The sequence below is a fragment of the Oenanthe melanoleuca genome, chromosome 1, assembly GCF_029582105.1.
Source record: "Oenanthe melanoleuca isolate GR-GAL-2019-014 chromosome 1, OMel1.0, whole genome shotgun sequence".
In the NCBI taxonomy this organism is placed as follows: domain Eukaryota; kingdom Metazoa; phylum Chordata; class Aves; order Passeriformes; family Muscicapidae; genus Oenanthe; species Oenanthe melanoleuca.
The window spans coordinates 532,184-553,877 of record NC_079333.1 but is presented as its reverse complement, the minus strand read 5'-3'; the positions used below and the strand labels follow the sequence as shown (position 1 = coordinate 553,877).

The 21,694-nt window shown below is 42.3% G+C and overlaps 1 protein-coding gene across 2 annotated transcripts in view; it reads left to right on the top strand.

Annotated features, from left to right (window-relative positions):
• The window catches only part of URB1 (URB1 ribosome biogenesis homolog), a 42,265-nt gene that overhangs the window by 3,207 nt on the left and 17,364 nt on the right, over positions 1–21,694 (top strand). The window contains exons 4-21 of one of the 2 annotated variants that reach the window (XM_056490480.1): positions 698–830; positions 2,695–2,791; positions 3,884–3,969; positions 5,095–5,220; positions 5,903–6,033; positions 6,323–6,518; positions 6,964–7,101; positions 7,480–7,653; positions 8,251–8,398; positions 10,643–10,765; positions 13,528–13,640; positions 14,477–14,596; positions 16,836–16,952; positions 17,589–17,727; positions 18,441–18,611; positions 19,541–19,737; positions 20,284–20,508; positions 21,042–21,221. In XM_056490480.1, coding sequence (XP_056346455.1) covers positions 698–830; positions 2,695–2,791; positions 3,884–3,969; positions 5,095–5,220; positions 5,903–6,033; positions 6,323–6,518; positions 6,964–7,101; positions 7,480–7,653; positions 8,251–8,398; positions 10,643–10,765; positions 13,528–13,640; positions 14,477–14,596; positions 16,836–16,952; positions 17,589–17,727; positions 18,441–18,611; positions 19,541–19,737; positions 20,284–20,508; positions 21,042–21,221 — 2,614 coding nt within the window. The remainder of the gene's footprint in view (positions 1–697; positions 831–2,694; positions 2,792–3,883; positions 3,970–5,094; positions 5,221–5,902; positions 6,034–6,322; positions 6,519–6,963; positions 7,102–7,479; positions 7,654–8,250; positions 8,399–10,642; positions 10,766–13,527; positions 13,641–14,476; positions 14,597–16,835; positions 16,953–17,588; positions 17,728–18,440; positions 18,612–19,540; positions 19,738–20,283; positions 20,509–21,041; positions 21,222–21,694) is intronic. The other variant, XM_056490487.1, reaches the window with a different exon arrangement.

Here is a 21,694-nt window from a genome sequence, read left to right as displayed (position 1 = left end):
CAAACAGTTTCTCGTGCTCATGTGGATAGGGGAAAGAAGTTCCAAATGCCAGAGACGTTTCAGTACAAACCTGGGAGGAAGAGGAAAGCAGAGAAAAAAAAAAGTGAAATTGGCTTGTGCAAGGCAAATGACTAATATTTCAGTCTTTGAGCAGAATTGGAAAAGCTTTCTCTGCTTTCCCAGTTCATAGACACAACTGTGCTTCCTGCACTGTGCACTTGGGCCTATTGCACCAGGCATTTTAACTGGACAGAGAATCTCAAATCTGTTCATGCTAGTGACTGTTCAGATGATGAAGGTCCTATGCATAGTGGCCCTGACATATTCCTGTTGAAATGGCAAACATTTATAAATTTATGAGTTCAAAGAATCAGAGAATAACAAAGGGTTGTCTAGTCCAACCCCACTGCAATGACTGTTAATTTTGGCTCTTTCTCCCTTTTAAACTACTTTATAAAAGGAATTTCCTGCCTCACATTACGACGTAATTTTGGGGAAGAGGATAAAAAGGCGTTTCTTTCTCCCTTCTTGCCTCGCTCCTCTTTCCCAGCTTCTCTTATTACTCCCTGAAATAGTTACTTGGATCGTTTAACTTCCCTGCTATTTTCTCTTTAAGTTTAAATCTCTTAGTTTGGTGGTTTGTATAACTATCATCAAGGCAATAACCTGCAGGTTTACTTCTGCTTTGTCTTTTTAGGATGAGCCGAGGGTGCCTTACACTGTTGTCAGCAATGGTGGCTCAGGGCCCAGATTCAGCAAGGGATGTATATAGTCATTTTGATTTCAATAACAAATACCTGCCTGGATTGTTGAAAAAAGGATTTAAGAAGGTAAATTAAGGTGCTGCATGCCATGAAATGCTATGCTATGGCTCCACCAGCTATTTTAGCTAACTACTTAGAACAAGCGTTTGCTATATTTTCATCTGCAAGAACATAACTCTCCCTTCCTGTCCTTTGTCAGGCTGAAGTCCTTGATTGCTCCTAACTAGTTACGGAAAATGCCTCATGTGTTTCCAACAAGCTGTGGAGAAATATAAAAGTGCAGTTTCTGTGAACTGCCCTTCTAGTGTCTAAAACAGTGAAAGTGATAGTGAACTCCTGAAAACTGGTCAGTCTTTTTGCAGTTTGGTCCCACTGAATTAAATGGAAGTTGGAGAGTGTATATTGCCCAATACTAATACAGAGTAATTGCGTGTGAAAGCATAAACAAGAGTTCTAAATAATCTCTAGCTGGAAATTCTTAAGAATATGTGAGTGAGGAGAAAAAAATCACTCCGCTTTTTCCAGAAGAAACTATCTCCCGTTTGCTAAAAATAGTTAGGATTGACCCAAACCAGTGCTTTAGAACAAGAATATTTATGCATTCCAAATGCAAGTGCATAATAAATCCAGTGTTGTTTGCAGTGTTGACATTGCAATGTTTCTGGATTTTAAAGATTACTTGCAGAGAGAATGTGTCCGTTTGTGTTGGATTTGTGCCATCTGAGATGAAATTTCAGACTTTTTCTTTATAAAGCAATCGAGTGGAAGGCAAAAAACCAAAGACATCTCTTTTTCCCCGGAACCGCCTTTTATAGTTGCGGAATTGTCAGATTCCATGGTTTTGACCTCACTGCAGGAGTTGTCTGCAGGAGTACCTCCACCCTTGATTTTAAGTGCTTGGGTGTAGTCTTTTGACCACAAGTTCCTTAAATATAGGAGTAAGGTACAAGGAAACAAGCATCCATAAAGTCTTACTGTTGTACAACTTTAGTGAAATTGCGTCACAATTGGCTACAAGAGGTGAGTTTTTAATATAAAAATACCTGGCCCAAAGTATACAGCAAAATCCTGTTTCTCTTTATTTCTTCTTTCAACCCTTTCTTGGGTCTCTGCTGCTTTATCTTTTGCCTACTCAGAATCTTCTTTCAGGCTTCTTTACGTGTAGCTTAATTTTGCACAGCAGGTTTAAAAAAATTTGCAAATCATTGTGGGAATGTAGTGATAGGACAAGAGGTGACTTTATTTGAAAGAGGGTATATTTACGTTAGATATTGGGAGGAGATTCTTGGCCACGAAGGTGATGAGGCAAGAGTCCAGCACAGGGTGCACAGAGAAGCTGTCGCTGCCCCGTCGTCCCTGGAAGTGTCCAAGGCTGGGTTGGACAAGGCTTGGAGCAACCTGGGTTAGTGGAAGGTGTCTCTGCCCATGGCAGGGTGTGGAATGAGGTTATCCTTAAGATCCATTCGAACTCAAATCATTTTGTGATTCATTGTTCATATCCTGTGGTGCAGTTGCTTTCACTGTGCCAGAGTTTATAGTTTTATATTTGCCTCTTTTTATGGCAGTTTTGTGAACTGACCAAGCAGTGCACAAGTAAGGAAGTTCAGTGATGCAGGATTTTGTATGAAACTGCTGTTAATGTTTCCTTTTTCCTTAAATTTGTGGCCTGATCTCATATATTGAGAAGTGAAAAGCACGTGAACTAGTACGTTTTCCTTTTTATGTAAAAGTGATCTGCTTAATGCAAGAAGTTTTTTAGCTGAATACACTGTATGCCTTACATGAAAATGTATGTCTATAGCTACATACAGCATGTTTATAGAAGTTGTTTCCTAGGGATAATCAGCAGTTACAGTATCAATTCTGCAATTGGGCACAAGCTGTGTGCTAACAACATTTTTTCATTTTGTATTTACCTTTTTGTTTCCAGGGAAGAACAGATGTCCGCATGGCCTATATTCAGTTCGCTCTCTCCTTTCTCATTGCTGGTGACAATGCACTCTTGGCACAGGTTCTGGAATTGAAAGGTACTGCATAACTGCTTGTTGGGTTTTTGATTTTAAGGCACAGACATTTATAGGTGATAATAAATATGACCTAATTAAAAATGTGAATCACGTAGAGAGCACTAATAAGAAGCAAAATCAATTTTTTTCATCTTATTACCTGAAAAGATTTGAACTTCTTTGGCAGGGTAGTAAATAATTAGCCTCTTCTGCTTGAGAACAATATGCCATCTGCCAAAACTTTGCAAAAAAAGAAAGTTTTTGGTGACAGAGTTTTAAAGAAAAGTAAATCTAATATAAAACTTTGACGTCATAGAGTCAATAAACATAAAGGAAATTAATGACCTCCAGCCTTGCTCATAAGACACTAATAGTGGATATGTTGCATTAATTTTCTTTTGAAAAGGGCGTACTTCAGTAGCCTTTCTGCTCTGTGCATTGTGACCCTTGGTAAAGTTATGAGAGAATTCTTAAAGAAAAGTCCTTAATCCATTAGCTGGCAGCAGGTCATTTCTCATTTGGCGGGAGACGGAGAACAGGCTGTAATTATCAACTTCTCTTGTTCCTGTTGTCCCAGGGCTGCTGATTTCGTTAGGTGCTGGAAATGGTTTAGTTCTTTCAGGCTGTGGTTTGCACACCTCAGCTCCGTCAGTACAGCTGGCTATTATTCCTCTGTAGGAGCCCCGAGTTCTCATAGGTGAGCCAAAAGATGATGCATGTGGTTGGAGATGGAACCTCCAAACATTTGGGAATCACTCAGTGAAACAAATACAAGTGCTTCAATGGGAAGAATATGAATTTACTTGAATTTTAGTATGGCATTTCAGGGCCCAAAGTGCATTGAAAGGTGGCAGATGCTGTAGCAGTGTTAATCAGCAGGTTGGCAAATTAGCCAGTCAAGATCAGAGTAGGTTTGGCAGCATCACTTGCTCATCACCATAGTCACAGGCATGTCATTCTTCTGAACTCTGATTGCTGCCTTTTGGTTCATCCTGGAATATAACAGCAAGATAAGTAATGTGACATGGAAGAAGAATGGGTATGAATTCCCTGAAGCCTTTTAGTATGAAAAGAGCTTTCACATTTTGACTTAAATTTGAAATATCCTCTTAGATTTCATTCCAGATATTCTTCGCTCTGAAATAAAGGAAGACAGAGTTTCTACTGTCAATCTTCTACTTTCCACACTGAGAACTAAGGTATGATACACTCGTTGTCTCATGTTTTCTGTTTTCCTCACTGCTGGAAACAGTTCTGCAGTGATTTCTCACACACTGTTCAGTTCTTAGGGCTGCTGGCAGTGTGCTGCAGTGTCTGTGACTGATAACGTGTGTTGGAGGTTAGTAGCTTGGCTATATGACTGTCTCAGGATTGAAAACAGGGAGGCAGGAATTGCTGAAAGGTGTGGGTCGTGGTGGCTGCCTTTCCTGTGCTCTGTCCCCTTCTGAGCCCTGCCTCTTCCCTCAGATGCACTTGTTGCTTGTAGAGCGGCTGCACCTGCGATGTATTTTGTTTTATTTCTTCTAAAATGTTTTTGACTTCAGTATCTATGATTTTTTAATATCTGTTCTGAGCTACTGTAGTGATGTTGCATAAGCTGTTGGATGAACAGTTTAGAGAATGAAGAAAAAATAGTTTCAAATTCAGGATGCAACCATAAGAGCCTGCCTCAGACTTGAGCTTTTCATTAATGACCAATTAAAGCCAAAAATGTCCTTTCATTTTGCTGTTGCAATAACACAAAAAAGGAGACTAAAAAAGCTACATTTTACATGTAAAATAGACCTCCTTGAAACTTATTTTTCAAATGAAGTTTTTCCTGTGTGGGCATCATATATCATGAGTTGTTAGGTTATTGGTGGACCCCAGCACACTATATGACTCTTTCAGCTTAGCAAGAAAAATGAGAATTAAAACAAAGCCAGCAGTAAAACACAGCTGAAGAACTTTAGAGAGACTTCCTCTGCTGTGCATTCCCTTTCATTCAAAGTTTATTTGCAGTAGGCATTAATTACCATGTATATGCCCAGGTTCCCATGGTTCTAGTCTGTGGCTGTGATGCTGTAAACGTGATGCGTGCTCTTCAGTTGAACGTGAACATCTGTCCTGTCCAGCATGTGCAGGGTTTGCAGAGGTTGGTGTAAGGTCAAGGTGGAGCAGGAGCATGTGAGACAAGCCTTGACAGCACAGGCAGAACCTTTCTTCTGCCCTGGTGAGGAGAGCCAGCTCTGTGTGTACTAGAAGAATGAAGGGGATTGCTATTTTGCCATGATTTTCTGATAACTTGCAATGAATAGAAGAGTTTGCTTTTTTCTTATTTTCAGGTGGTTCATAACAAAAATATCAGCAAAACTCAGAAGGTGCGCTTTTTCACTGCAGATGTGTTGCTTCACATTGCTTCACTGTACCGTTGGAATGGGATTACTGATGTCAGCCCTGAGGATTTAAAGGTCTGCTCATTCCTTTCTTCGCTTAGTCCTTGTGCTGCCTTTTTTTCCCCTTCTCTTGCAGCCAACAGCTTTTGAAACATCTCCCAATTGCTCTGAGCTTGATGAGCTCAAAAAGAGGAATCTACTGAGCCTACTGTCAAAATGAACCCCCAAATTTCTACTGTTTCTCATCGGATTTTGGCTACAGATTTTTCACCTTTATGTCTACCCTCTTGTATTCCTCTGCCAGGTGCTTACGGCCTTGCCCCTCCCATCCTGATGTACTGTAAACACTCTTTGGAGGAGATCTGTTTCTAGTAGATGTCTGTTTAGAGCAGTGCAAATCTCTGACCCGATTCTTAAGCATGAGTTTCAGTTCTAAATAACTTTTAAGTTCTTAGAGTTCCTGGCAGTCCCTGTAAGTCATGAGCTTCATGATTTCCCAGCCACAGCTGTCAAGAGTCTTCTCATCCATAGGCATCTTGAGTTGTTCCGGATTTAGAAAGTTAACAGAACCATAGAATCACAGAGTGGTTTGGGTTGGAAGGGACCTTCAATTCCTGAAGCTCCTCTTCTTAATCTGGACAAAAGCCAAACTTTTTTTAGTATTTCTCTAAGAGGAGCCATATAAAATGCAGAGTAAAGTTGATATCTGTGATAGGAAATCTCATATGCCTTTTTTACTCCTTGTTGGTTTTTATAGGTGACTCAAGGTTCTGAAGAGGTGGGAAAAGCAATGGTGCGAGAACTTGTGCATAGTTTCTTAATGGACCTCTGCTGCTCTCTGAAACATGGCATAACATTCTATGATCCAAGTCTTGGAACTTCTGGCAAGTAAGTCACTGGGCAGCTGGGATTGTATGTGGATGTTTTGCTAGAAGCAAAAGAGCCCTCACTAGTTACTGTGTTTGCCCTGAAGTGTGTGGTACTAATTCACTGTTTGTCATGCAGAAAACGTGGAGGTAAATTAATTTCTTACTTCTGAGTATACGCTTGGAATTATTCCAGGGAGGTGAAAGGTCTTGCCTTCAATTAACAGCTAGACAAGCTGAAGAGTTCACATCCCATATAAAGTATCAAAATAAGGATTACTTATGTAAAATATTTTTTTTGTGTTCAACAGGGGAGGAAATGTGGTACTTCTGCACTTCCTGCTTGGTTTAAGAACTGCAACAGAAGATGAAATGGTTGCTGATCTCCTGGTGAATATTCTCAAAGTATGCCCAGATTTATTAAATAGATACTTCAAGGAGACCCATTACTCCTTTGTTCCTAGAGTGGCACCTGCTTGGATGGACAACGTGAAGTTACTCAAGAAGGTAAGAGTATGGATGATGGTAAAATGCCATGCTCAGAGCAGGAGGCTCTGTGGACTTTTAAACTAAATTGAGAAAGAAGGAGTTGGTGTATGAAACAGTGGAAAACATCACATCAGTGACATATTTTTTGAGATGCAGCAACATCAAAGCTCAGCTAGAAAAACCTTTTGTTCTTTGTGAGTGTTCCGCTGCCTCTTTCTTTAGCTTTAATTGGGCAAGTAGGATCTGTAATCTCCTGGAAAAGAATGCTGGTTGCATGCAGAGAGTCCATTGAGTTGAGTAGGAGTCTGGCGGATGCTGTGTAGCATTTTTGCATTAAAATTGACATCTAGTGTTGCCGTTACTTCCAACAAGTCCAAATCCTTCTGTAAAATGCTCACCAGAAAAAGCTGTCATCTCCGGGACTGTTCCAATGGGGCTTACATTTTTGTTTCTTTTCTTTCAGATCTATGAGGCTCAACCAGACATCTCCAGTTCTTTTAAGACTTCAGAGTTTATTCCTCTTCCCAGATTGCTGTCTATGGTGATGGTAACAACAGTCCCTGCAGTGTGCAATAAAGCGATGCTCAGCAAAGGGTTAAATGTAAGAGCAATCTATAATACTTCAGTGACTTTTTCGTCCCAGTTAGTACTGCTTGATTTTAGTGTGTGATCATTTAAGAAATTTCTTAAGTTAATTAATTACTTGTGGTTTTTATTGTCTGCCCTGGCATAAATCTGGCTTGGGGAAGCACTGGAAAATGCATATGGGTACTGATTCCAAGTGCCTTTCACAGGCACCAGTTCTGCCACTGTCCACTAGTGGTTTAGGCTGGGAATCTATGGATTCTTTACTGCTAGCCAAGATCTAGAAAATAGATCTTAATTCATTGACCAATTTTAACGCACATTGAGAGTACTGATTCTGTGCAAAGCATAACAGGAATCACTGAAATGTTGTTAATTCACTTCCTTCTTTTAGTTGCCCAGCACAATGCTGAAGCACAGCATCCTGTCACTGGTATCCATGGTGCTGAGAAGAGCCCTGAGGACCATTGAGCATTGCTTGTGTGAAGAAACCTGGCAAAGGTCACAAATCTACACGCTGCCAGCAGTGCAGGAGTTTGTGCAGCTGTACAGAGAAGCTGTCAGCAAGGTAGAAAGAGAGAGAATATTGGGGGCTGACAGGAGGCATTTTACAGGCAGTAGTCAACTGCTCTCCTTTGTACTTTCTCCTCAAGTGGTTCCAGCCTAGGAGCCAGGAGATGGTATCCTGGGGAGGCTGTGGATTAAATGGTGAGGTAGGAGCCTACATTTTCTGACCTGTCTGTCTGATGGGAATGCAAATAAAGTTCTATGGTGAGGCAGATTAGTAACATTAATGGCCGTTGTGCTGCAAATGACTTCCATGAGCAGGAAGCAAGTTTTCTTCCTGGTTCAAGTCAATGCAGCCTGCAGAGGTTACTTAGAAGTTACTAGACAAAAGAGCACTTGAGTTGAAAATATACCACGAGGAAGAAAACTCAAATTTTTCACAGGAGACCTTTACAGTAAGATTTTTTTTCAGTACTTGCGTTCTGCAGAAGTGGAAATGCAGTGCTTGATTTCAAGTCATTCCCTGATTGGAATTGACCTCGTATGCAACCTTTGTGAAGAGCAGCAGATCTTCCTGTTGGGTGTTTGGGGATGTATTTATCACAGGAGCTTTGTCTTACAAAGGAGAGCTGCTGCAATTTACCCTTTTTGCTTTTAGGTTTTACCAGACATGAATAATCTAGTGGCTGTCTGGCAGTCCCTTCTGAAGCAAAAGAGAGAACATACTGATGGCCCAGCAGAGAAAAAGGAAGGTGATGTCTCCACTGTCAAGGCCATGACCGAAGCAGGAGTTGCTGAGCAGCATGGTAGGTAAAGCAGGTGGAGTTACAGCTTCTTATCTCTGTGGGAATGGGTGTTACAAAACCCTCATACCCCTGAACTTGAGCAGAATCCAGGTCTCACTTGTATATTTACTACTCACCTTTTCTTTGTTTAGTTCTTCAGGCTGCTAGAATTGCCTGAGAATACAGTTTAATGTATAGGCTGCCACAGCTACTAGAAGGTTAAGCAGTTTGACTTTTCTGTCCCAGGATCAGAATGGCTGAGGTTGGAAGGGATTTCTGTACATCATCTCTGCCTAAACCTGGTTACCCAGGTCCATGTTCCCACAGCTTTTGAACATCTCCAAGAATGGAGACTCCAGAACCTGTTTGGGACACCTGTCTGGGTGTTTGATCACCCTCACTGTCAAAAAGTGTTTCCTGGTGCTCAAAGTGTTCCTGTGTTCCACTTTGTGACAGTGCCTCTGCTCCTGCCTCCGGGTGCTTCTGGGAGGACCCTGGTCCAGTCATCTTTGCACTCTCACTTCAAGTGTTCATAGGCATTGATAAGATGCCCGTAAGCCCTCTCTTCAGTCTCAACAGCCCCAGGTCTCTCAGCCATTCCTCCAGTGAGAACACCCAGGAGAGATGTTCCAGTCCCTTCACCATTTTTGTGAGCCTTTTTGGGACTCTCTCCAATGTCTCCGTGTTCTGGGGTGTCTGGACCTGAACACAGCATTCATGGTTTGGTCTCCCTAGTGCTGAGAGAAGGGGAAGAGCAGCTCCCTGACTCCAGGGCCTTCAGAGCCTTCCCTTGCAATCTGCTCTCCACTTGGGTGGCCCTCAGAATGGACTGGTGGATGGGGCTGTTCCTTCCCAGGTGCAGGGCTCTTCTGTTCCTCTTATTGAACTCAGCCATCATGCCCTTGACCTTTCTGTGCTAGTAGTTGTTTCACAGCCACAAAATAAAACTGGCAGGGAAACTGATATGCCTGAAAAATAATTTTTGGAGAGATTTTTGTTCAAGTTATTTTACCAGGAGGTAATTTTATTTTTTAGCAGTTAGTTACTGTAGCTACACAAATGCTTGTATTGATGTAAGGCAGTAGTGGAGCTTTGAGTGTTGGAAGACGGGGAAAGGGAAGTAGTGAAGGCTTCATTTTTCCTCTCTCAAACCCGGTGTCCCCCATGAAGGACTCGCTTCCACAGTCCCATTGCAGGGAATGGGAAGTTTCAGGGTTGTCTGCATCTTGGCCTGTGGCCTTTGAAGTTTTCCTTGTAGGCTAGAGATAAATCTTCACAGGGCATATTCCACAGAGAGACTTCCTGGAGCAAAAGGTTTTTCGGAGCATGTCCTTCTGTGCCTCCCTTTGGGCAGCAAAATGTTGTCAGCACTGACGGTCCAAGGCTTGGAAACCAGTGGAGCAGCTAATTTCTGTAGGAGTGGAGCTGTAGTTCCTCAGCATTCTGAGGTGGTAATGCTGTGTCACTCCCAGTTTACCTTTTACAGCTTTATTTGCATTGTGGCCACTAGAGAATTCTTTTCTAATGGCAGCTGAGACTCAGGCAAACAAAGTTTATCCGTGGCATTCATCCACTACTTCCTAACTCCCTAAGGGAGACCGAGTTAACAGGAAAAAATTAGGTGTTAAATGGTCTGGCCTGTGTACTTTCCTTCCTTTCATCAATGACTGGATAACAAGTAGCTTTCTCTCATACAGCTATCTGTTATCTGGCTCTGGCCAAGAGCTTACACTGAGAAAGTATTATTTTGAAAGGGGAAAGGGAAGGAAAAAAAAAAAGTTTTAACTGAAATAATAAATTTACAACAAGCTGTACTGTACTTTCGCCTGCACTTCCCCAGCTAAGCCTACCTGACATTAGTTAAAAGTAGTGTCCCCAGAGAAAAGCAGCATCCTTCACTTTTTCCTGTTCAGCCTTAAATTAAACAGCAGCGGGACTGGTGCAGTTTTTACAGTGAATATTCAGATGTTCACGTTGGGTTCTAGATGTGTGAGCATTTCTCAGTCAAATTGGAAACGGCTGCTCTCAGTCTAAGCACTGAGTAAGTGGATTTAGTTTGGAAAGTGTTCATACAGGAGTTCTGGGGGAGGGAACTGGAGATGCACTGGGTGTCTTTCTCTTCTTGTTGGGAAGATAGCAGGTCATTTGCTAGGCAAGCCTGCTGGAATTGCAGTTAGTAATTCTCATGCTGGGTAACGGAGGTGCCACACTGTGCACTCTTGCTGTGAAGGGAGAAGAAGCTAATTATGAAAACAATTTGTTTAGGTTCAGATGATGCTGAGATACTGCTTCTGAAAGCTGCACTGCTTCAGGTCATATGTCTTTATCAGAAGGTTGTGCCCCACTTGGTAGCACGGAGCAACTTTGATTTTAGCAAGCTGCTAAAAGGTATGTGATGGGTATTTGTATTTCCTCCACTGTTTTCTCTGGTTGTTTACAAAGTCCACAGCAGACGGGAATGTTTGCTTTTCTGTTGAGATAAAGAACTGCTTTCTAAAAGTATCTCATTTTAGTTTCTCCATTGTGTTGACATTTTACTATTACTGTTTCTGTGGTGCTCTGGCACTGTTAAATTCCATAGCTTCTCTGCCACACTCAGCTGTTTCCCTTCAATCTTCCTCTCTTGGAAGTGTATGGTCTTCATGGGCTTTGAATTCTAATCTTTCTGAGAAGCACTTATCTTCAGCTTTTACAGAGGTTTTTTCTAGCCCTCTGTCAACAACCCACTGTCAGTAAGTTGTTTCCAAACTCTTATAATCTGCAATGATAAAGAGTTTTTTGAACAGAATAGCTCACAGAAAGTTTGGGGTGGGCATGAGGAACAGCACCTCCCAGTCTGCCAGTGTCCTCTGAAAATTTTGTAATCGAGATTTGGCCTTGGTAGAGTCCAATAGGACAGGGCCTTGGAGGGCAGAGAGGCCTTAGAATGCTGGCTGATATCCAAGGACCACCTCCTCCAAGCTGTGAGTTCTGAAGAGGAAGAAGTAAGGAAAAAGAGCGAGGAGGCTTCCATGGATGGATAAGGAGCTGATAAGCAAAATCACAGGAAAAAAAAAATAAGCATTCAGGAGGTAGAAGTGAGGACAGATCACCTGGGAGGAATACAAGGAAATTTGTATAGGAAGCTAGGGATAAGATAGGATTTGGAAAGCTAAGGCTCAGTTAGAACTGAGTCTGGCCAGGGATGTCAAAAGACAGTGGGAAGGGCTTCCATAGGTATTTTGTGAACAAAAGAAAGCCCAGGAATCGTGTGAGCCCTCTCCAGAAGGAGAAGTGGGAAACCTGACTGCCCTGGACGTGAAGAAGGCTGAGGCTCTCAATGATTTATGTGGCTCAGCCTTCAATGGCAAGTTCTCCAGCCAAGCTTTCCAAGCTGGGAAAGGCTAATGCTAGGACTGGGAGAGTGAAGATCCTGAGCCCACTGTCAGACAGGATCAGGTTCAAGCCCATCTGAAGAACCTGAATGTGCTCAAGTCCATGGGATCTGATGAGATCCATCCATGGGTCCTGAGGGAACTGACAAAGGAAGTGGCTAGTCCACTACTTATTGTATTTGAGATTTTGTGGCAGTCTGGTTAAATTCCCACTGGCTGGCAAAGGGTATACACAGTCCTCATTTTTAGAAAAGAGAAAGTGGAAGACTCAAGAAACTGCAGACGAGTCAGTCTCACTTCTGTGCTGGCAAGATCAGGGAGTACGTTCTACTAGAAACTCTGCCAAGGCACAGAATTTGGTTGATGACAACCAGCATGACTTCACTAAGGGTGAACCATGCCTGACAAATTTGGGAGCGTCCCCCAGTGCTGCTTGTGGTCCAGTTGGTACAGCCATGTACAGCTGAGACCGAGGGAGAAAGCAAAGGGTTATTTGGGCATCACTGCTCTCTGTGGGCCACCAGGGCTTGTGGGCCACCTGGCTCGAGCATCTCTCTGTGTGTTTAAGCAGGGCCTGGGATGTGTAAGGGTGGGAGTTATGTAAATGCCTTAATTAACCTGTCAGAGAAAAAGGGACTTCAACCAAAATCTTTCTCTAAATCTATTGTCTTACGCATGAGGTTTTTCTCCCTCTGTCAAAGCATGTTTATTTGATTTTTGTTCTTGGTGACTCACCAGATCCCATACCCTATTTATCCCTTTATTTCTTGCACTTGTCTGCTTACTTCAAAGCAGACAAAAGGCAGGACACATTTTTGTGAGGCAAAAATCTCTTTGTGGGTCTGTTGGGTACATTATGGAGTAATAAAGTTGAACAGGCTGGAATATAAAGTGTCATTCTCAACCAAATGAGATGAAGTGAGCCTGGGTATTGATTTTGGAGAGAGATGATAAGAGTGTAAAAGAATCATGAGACTTTGTTTTCTCAGATGTGTCAGTGTGAGAGTTCTGTTGCTCCTTCTGGTCGCTCTGATGGAAACATGGATCAAAGGCACCATGTTTTTCTACCTTGTAGCAATATGTTATTTAAATAGCTGGTAGAGTTTTATTAGTTTGGTCTTACTTACGGTTGGATTGCCTTGGTGGTGACTGTTTAAAATGTAAAATTAAATTGTTTCTGTAATGTGGACCCCAAAGATCCTGCTCAAGCACCAGTGCTTTGTACAGCTGATGTCCCTGTGTAACTCAGTGCAGGTCAGGGGTGGGCATCTCAGGTTTGGATTGCAGTGCAAAACCTCCCTCACCTGTGACAGGAGAAGTGAGGTGATTGTGCCTGTGCTGGTGATAACAGTGATGCAGAGAAAGACATGAGTGTAAAGTTCCATTGTCTGGAGCAAATATTGTCATGGTACAAGCGTAAGGATTTCCTGTTGACTTGAATTCTATATTTTGCTCTCCAGTTTATTATTATATCCTTTTTACTGCCTGCAGATCACAGCTTTTCAGGGTTGCTGATACTGACAAAAGAGACTTTATATTCCTATGCAGGACCAATGGTTTCTGCTGGGGTCAGGTGATGCAATCTCCCTCCGAGGGCTGGATTCCCACCTTGGGTTGTCCAACCTTAGTCGCAGTGTGTCTGAGGATCCCATGATATGAAGATCTGAGAATTGCCAGCTTGTCTCACAGTTGTATTTTAAACTATAGAACATGAGTGCTCTGCTGTTCTCTGGAAGATGGACCAACTGAAGTTGGTTTCTTGCTTTCACCCCTCAGGTATAGTCAGTGAAGAGGGCTTGCGGGAGGAGGTCCCTCCTCTTCTGCAGCACTATATCCTGAAAGTGGCTTTGGAACTTCCTGCGAACAAATTTGCCTGGTTCAGAGTACAGGTAAGAGACTGATTCAAGTTTGTTTCCTTGGCCTCTTTCCTCAAATCTTTCCATCTGGTATTGGCTAGTTTCAAATTAGTCCAGTCATTTTAGGAAGTGACAGTTTAGTAAAACCAACAGGAATTGTGGTCTTAGCAGTAGTGAAAAACCCTTCTCAGTTGAAAGCTTTTTTACAAGGACAACAGTTTTTGCCTCCCCAATGAACATAGGAGAAGGTTCCTGTGGTTCTTTGTGTTTCTGGAAAGGAGCACAAGTGAGAATGTTGGTTTCCATTTGTCTGGAAAGCCTGAGGTTGTAGACCAGGGAAATAAGCCAGTGATGGGAGCCATCCCACTTCTTCCCAAGGAAGATTCCAACATTTTTTAGTGTTTTCCATAATTAGTAGAAACCATCAGGGCCCCAGCTCTCCTTTTTGCTGCAGGCTTTTTGTAAAATAAGAGCTCTGTCAAGAGTTTGCTTGACATGTCAGGAGAAAGGAGTGGACCTGGCTTTGAGGAGAAGCAGATACCGATGGAGTGTAGTAGCAGGGACAGACGTGGAATGACTGGGGGGTAAAACATGATTGATGAGAGAAGTGGTTTTGTCTTGGGCCCTTGTAGTTGTTGGGGTTTCTGTTACTACTGTCTTCTTCCACATTCCAGGAAAGCATTTTACGAGTGAGTACAATGATCCTGGCTCCTTGAATGCAGAGTAGTGTAAATGATCCCATTTGTTTCTGGCCTTGGGATTTTTGGGCAGGTCTATAAAAGAACATTCTTACCTTACATACCAGTCTCAGTGCAACTTAGTCCTGTACAGTGTTGCTATAGCAGAGGAATTTTAATTTTTTTTTGTAGGATATCTCTGAGACAGAGAAGATATCTGGTGAAAAATCAGTCTTCTATTTACTGATGAAAATGTTCGTTACAACTACCCATTCTCATCTGAAAATTTCCACCAAAAAATTAATCATTAAGGTAAGCTTTTGAATTGAAATATCAGGATATCCACTATATCCCACCGGTCTGAAATTTCAGGATTGTAATTTTTTTTACTTAAAACAGTTACCTTTACTGCAGGATTGTGTTGTCAACAGAGTCTCTTTTCCTGTTTCCTGTGACTTTGTTGGAATTTGCTGTCAGATATTAATGAAATATTTTACATAAATAAATGCTGTGAACTGTCTTCCCTGCAGCAGATGATGAAAGAGTAAGAAAAATGTCTTTAATGTTGGTGCACTCCCCTAGGCTGAATTAATTCTGATACTGTAATAAATCAGTGTAGTTTGTGCCTGCAAAAGTCTTGACATTGATCAAGAAGAGATTACTTTTGATTTTTAGTTTTTATCAATGTTTATTTAATGTTTATTTAATTCAGCACTCCAGCCTTTCATAAGCCTTACCTGGTTTGCTCTGGCCCTGCAGAGTAGTTCTCTCTGTTACTGTCTGATATAAGCTTTGATGCAAGGAGTGCTTTTTGTCTTAGAAATGAATTAAAATCCCCTTCTGTATATTTAAATTAGTTATCTGACTTTCAGAAAAACTGGTCGGCTACAAATCCATAAGACAGCAGAGGCTGTTGTTTTTAGCACCTTATTAAAAGAGGATATCCTTTAGTTATCTCAGTAAGGGTAGAGATTTACGTTAGGAATAAATGCAGCCAAACCTTCCTGCCAAGAGAAAACCCAAGAACTGGGTACTGGCCCTGGACAGGGCTTCTCGTGCAGTGTCCTGCAGTATTCGTGGTACTCAAATTTGTACCCAGCTTTGTGCATTGAATCTTTGCATTTAGCTCCAGTCACAGAGTGCCATTGTAATACTCAGTCCACCAGACCAAAGTTACAGTGTTTGAATTCGGGTTTAGTTACCCTTGATCCTTGCAAGGGGTTAAAGGCAGGTTTACTTGGTCTCCCAGTACTGAATGTCTTAAGCAAAAGCTGCTCAAAATGTGCTGTCTTTCTGGTTGTTTTGGATTCTTTTGCCAGGTGGGAACGTGGACTGCTTGACTTGTTCTTCTGTCCACTTTCCACTTCAGTCCTTTACATTTTCTCTGAAGGGAATGCAGGAGCAGGGAAGTTAGGGCAGTTATGTTAGCAGAAAGGCTAAGAATAGATGGTAAGGACTTATTTTTCTGCACAGTGGCATGTTACTGAAGGTTTGTTTTTGGATTTCACATTCTGTTCCTGCCTGTTTTTGTGAGAGCTGCAAGTGCATTTCTATTTCAGAACTCTGCCAAAAATAGTCGCATTATAATGAGTCCTTTTTCCTTCATTTTTTCTTCATTTGAATTAATTACCCTGTCAGATTGCTGTAAGCAACAGTTAATTTAGAGCTGCTGGTGGTGTACACAGAGTAAATGTAGAACAAATGAGTTGTGATAGATTCCTTTTATTTTGTGTGTGGAGAGGAGCAAAGGCACAGATTCATCCTGTGTAATTGCAGTCATTCAGTGTTGGTGCCAGAGTCAGGAAGTTGGGCAAGGTTTCCTCTCTTTTTGAGAGTTAGGGGCAGGGAGTTTAACCGTGGTGTCACTACAATTTCTTCCTCTTCTTCCTCCTCCTTTCTTTCTTGTAGAGCTGGAGCTCAGGGTCAGTAAGTTTGAGTGCTTCGGTCAGGGCCTGAATTTAGCAAGCAGGAAAGTGGAGGAAAATTTCTAGATATGGCAAAGCCTGTCTCTTCATTGTGGGACTTCTGGGTCTACCTCACCACCCCCAGCAACTTGCAGTTCTCCCTGGACCTTGCTGTGGTCACAACCCACTGCTCATTTATGTGACTGTTTATTTATCTGCCTGATTGTTTTAAGTACAAGTAGCCTGATTTAGGTTTAATTTAGCAATGTTTTTCCTTTGTTAGATCAGTAATTTTCTAAAACTCCCCTACAGGCTATTTTTAAGGTGCTTTTCTTTTTACTGCCTGTGATGATATAAAGATGTACAACCCTCTAAAAGCTGTATAACCTGCTTTCCAAAAATTATAGAAGTGGAATTTTAGTTGTCCTTTATGCAGTTGAAGTCCCCCTAATGAGTGGGAATAAAGCCTCTTGAACTAAGGGGGTGAGGAGAGTAGCAGACACTTCTTTTCATCAACCTGCTCTTCTTTTCTTTTCCAAAAGAAGGAATCATGAAGTTACTATACCAAAAGATCTGATCTCTTGGGGTTTTGTATTTTAGGTGTTTTGAGGTTTATTTACATACCTCCTCCTTTGTTTCCTGGACAGGTTTTACATGACAGTGGAGTGTTTGAGTACACGTGGAAGGAACTTCCAATTTGGCTGGAACACTTGGATAAGACAAAAGAAGACCAAAAGGAAGCAGTGATTCAGTTTTTGGAAAGGGTAACAGTGTTCAAATTAGCTGGATAAACAATGCAAATAATAGTGTTAGTGGAAGCTAGAGATTTTGTTGCTATTGTTGAGAAACCTGTCAAAGATCAGCAAATGAATTCTGAGAAAAGCCTTGTTTGGGATTCTTGATACAGAGGCGGCATCCTTCTTGTCTTAAATGGGAGGACAGCAAAATGACTTGTAGGAAAAAGAAATCCAAAAAGATCAGCTGTTATTACAGCATTGTTGGTATAAGGGTAGAGTGTTGTACATGTGGGTAGCTTTTATCTCCTCTTTAGGTGCCAGAATTATCAGACCTCAGTAAATGTTTTTTTTACAAGGAAAGGTGACACATCCTGTTTACTCTTTGTTGAATGCCCAGTGCTTTACTTCCAGTGCTCTCTCCCCAGGTACTTAGTCTGTGGTAGCAATCTAGATGCCAAATTGCAGTGAACTGTTTATTTTCTACAGTGTCCCGTGTAGAGCAGGAACCATAGACAAAATCCTGCAGAAGTGATAAGGAAGTTGTCCTCCTAAAAGCTGCCCAGCTTCCAACCACTTTTAGCACATGGTCATTCTTAGGGAACGCGTGGTTCCCCTACAGTTGCCAGCCGGTGCACTTACCTTTGTCTCCACCTTTGCTGACAGATCCTGCTGAAGCTGGTGACAAACCCCTACCCCTACACAGATAAGGCAGCAGACCTGGTTCAGGAAGCCAGCGTGCTCCAGGTGGCTGTGTTTAAACAGGACTCCGATAACATCAGCATCCCTGTCTCTCACATTGATGGTACGTGGTAACCCATCAGCAGCAGAATTCCATCACCTGGGGCTGCATTTTCTGGCCCTAATCAGCAAGCTGGGGATGGTAACTATAGAAATCCTGTTAAATAAGAACCCTCCAGGATTCAGCCCTCCACTTGTACTTGGTATCAGTAGAAGTCAGAATTGCAAAGTAGCCACTTTACCCCTGAAAGTAATTTCTGATGTGGTCGTGCCACTTTGACAGTATTTGAAATGTCTCTTCATGCTCTTGCAGCAGCGTTTTCGAACTAAAATGGAAATTTAGCCCTTCTGCCTGGGTCTGTTCACAGAATCACGGAATCCCGGAATGGTTTGGGTGGGAAGGCTCCTTAAAGCTCGCCCAGTTCCACTCCTGCCATGAACAGGGACACCTTTCAGCAGCCCCGGGTGCTGTGAGCCCTGGTGTCCCACCTGGATTTAGACACTTGCAGGGATCCAGCAGCAGCCACAGCTTCTCTGTGCTGGACAGCAGCATTGAAAGGCAGAATGAAGGTTCAGCTGTGATTTTTCTGTTGCACTTAACATTGTATTGTGTGACAAAGGTGGCTTTCATCCCTTTTTTTTTTTTTTTTTTTTTTTTTTTTTTTTTTTTTGAGAAATTAAAAAGATACCTTGTATTCCTGCAGTGTTGCATTCTACCTCTCTTGTTGTTCCTATTAGTCTGGATCCTCTGTTTAGATTTTTTTCTTCGTTTATTAGATGTCCTGGATATGGTGGATGTCCTGATTGAGGGCAGTGATGGCTTTGATGAAGAAATTGGGTTCTCTTTAAATGAAGACATGATTATCCAGACATTTCCCTTCAGTGCTGTTGTCCCTGCTGCATTAGAAGCCAGGAATATCCTGTTGCTTCAGTCTGAAAATGGAACAGGTATAGATTTTTTTGGTGTCGTGTCATTTCTACCAGTGGAGTGAAAGTGGCATCATTTTTACCCATTTTTAGTAATTTTTTTACCGTTTATAATTTTTTTACCTGAGGTGAAATTTTCTCTGCAAGCAGAAGGAGGTGCAGATCCATGGTGTTTCCTGCTCAAGAGAGGCATTGGAGCTCTGTAGGTGCTTCTGCCCTTTTTCCCTGACCCTAAAGAGAAGAGACACTGTCCCTGCATGGACCATCTGGCTTCTGTCACAGTGTTTTTAGGACAGTGTAGAGATCAGGAGAGGAAGGTGGTTTCCATGGCTGTAGGCAGCTCTTCCTGAGATCAGGGAGAGAGGACTGTGCTGTTAAGTAGGAAATGGATGCATTTTCCAAAGAAAGCTTCTTCATAAAGGAAGCTCTGGTGGCAAATATTGCAAAGTTCTACCAGCTCCTTGAAGAAAGTATTGGAGTCACAGGGGAATCAGTTGGGCTTGGAGCAGGATTTGCCAACACACAGAACCTCACTAAGTTCTCTGTGTGTATTTGGCAGTCAAGTAGCACCTGGGGTGGACTGAAAGTCCCAGTTCTGAAAGAAAATTCTGTTTCATGTGTACATGTTAACTGGGGTGTGTGCCCCCCAGTACAAATCAATTCTTCTCTGAAGTGGTGCTTGGCAGGGGGCTTTTCCTGTTAAAATACAGGCATGTTTGGCACAGCACGGTGAAGATGGATTATTTACTTCAGCATGAGCTAATGTGTGGAGGATTTTTCAGGTACCTCAGTGGTCAGGAACACTTGTCTAGGTCACTGCAAACACTTCTTGATCTTACTCAGTACTTTTCTGAATGATGCTCTGTGGGCTGCTGCCAAGGCCTAAAGTAAGGAGGGTTGCCCCAGGTCTGTGCTTATGTCAATAGTTAAATTTGTTTTTGCTTTTCTAGGAGCACACATTGTGGAGTACCTTGTTGCTGTTTTCACTGAGCTCCTGCACTCTCAGAGAGAACCCCTTGCTCTCTGCTTGATGTTCCAGCTCTATGATAAAGATCTCGAGTCCCTGGAAGTTGCTAAGTATCCTCAGCTCTACCAGTTTAACCAGTACTATAAACTCTGGATACCCAAACAATCTCAGGAACCTGTGGTATGGAATACCTGAAGTCACTGAATTCTTGAGCCAGTATTCCTATAAAAACCTCACAGTTTATAGAGGTTACAATTCCATCAGAAAGAGCATTTCTATCGAGCTAATTCTGTATTTCTTGTTGATCAGGTTGGGACACAAATTTGCTCCAGGGCTTTTTTCTGATGACACGAGGTCTTTGTGGTGTCTGGGAGGCAATACCGGGGCTCAGGGGTGGGTCACACACAGACTCCTCACCAGGCACAGCAGAGCCTGGTGCACACAGTGGCCTCAGTTCAGAGTGCCTGGAGTTGGCCCTGGCTGGGTTGGGGATCACAGGCCCCCTGGGCTGGGTTTGGTGAGTTTTTCTCTAAGGCCAGCAGTGAACACTACAGATTCCCTGGGGGCACTGCTGGACAGCTCTGTTCCAGCAGGACTGCACACTTGTGCTCCTGGAGCTTCACCTGGGTTCAGCTCAGAGCTCATCTCAAAATACAATTGGCTAAAGAGATTTTTGTTTCATATTCTTCATTGTTTTTCTCTTACACTTTTTTTCACTTTAAACAGTTTAAAAATTACGAGGAGGTAAACAAAGAACCTGCTGTGCCACTGGATTCTGTATTTACTACTTTGCTAAAGAGAGCCTATGAGAGAGGAAGCAATACCCTACTGGAAGATGGTGTTCAGACAAAATTGAGAGACTTGGCTTCCTGGCTCCCACCTGACCAGCTTTTGTTGGGAGTAAAGCATGTGCTGTTATACCTGAAAACCACAGTGGAGAACTTCAGCAGTGTAAGAGCAATTTTTTAATAATATTGTGGTTATGTTTGGTTTATTTTCATGTAGAAGGTACAAATGATTTAGCTGTTCAAACTTAGGTTCCAGTTCTGCAGCTCTTTTTTCTGTACTTGTCTCTGAGACTACACAGTACAAAACTGCACGTAATTTGTAAACAAATGCCAGTTCTTATTATTGAGGAGCCTTGGATTTACTTTGCATGGGTTACCTTGCTGATCAGTGTGAGTGCAAATAAACTCGAGATTTTAATCCAGCTCCTGGGTCTCCCTAAGAAGCCTTTGCAGAGAGTAAAATTCACTGGCCTGTGTACCTCCAAATGTCACAGCATAAATGAAATTCTATCACTATTTATTCGGCAACCTGAGACTTCTCTTAGAATCAGGTTTCTGCATAGGGAGGTGGTTCCTTCTCCCAGAAGAGGTTGTAATCTAAGTAGTTCTTAGTTAACTCCTATTCCTGTTGTATAATTACCTGTCTGCTCCCATCCTCCTCTTTTCTTCACTTCCAACATGTCTTTGTTTTCATAGCTTGGTAAAACTTTGGGTCCTCAGCTTGTTGATCTCTGTGTGGACCTGCTGAGCATCTTGTTGTGCCGGGGCAATCAAGTAAAGCTGGAGCAGCAGCAGAAGCAGGAAGAGCATCAGGCTGATGTGGATCTGTTTATGGATGAGGAGTCTCTGATGACAGAAGAGTCTTCAAATGACAAGGTACCAAATCCCTGCATACAGAGGTACCTGTTAGTAAACTTGGGTTTGGCTGATTCTCTAGGGAATAGTTTTGCTGATCAGAGAGGTGTTGTCAAGCTCTTGGAGGAGAACTTAGGAATGCAGAGTGTGAGGTTGCTAAACTACTGTCTGGAGATGTGAGCCAGCTGCATCACCCACAGTCCCACCCCTGAGCTGGAACACGGTCAGGAGAAGTCCCAAATGAGATCACCTTTGCAGGAAAAAATGTATTCCCTCAGCCGTGTGTAAAGCCTTATAGAAATTTATGCACCTGAGGAGGGAATTTTTCCTCCTTTCATCTGTTCTGTGAATTTGTGGAGATTAGAGTGTGTTGATGAGCCCCAATACTCAGTTTTCCTCTGCAGACGAGCTTAGACATGTCCAGAGTGTTCAGTATAACAGCATAAATCCCACAGCATAAATGTTGGGAGAATGATATTTATGTGCTTGTAATT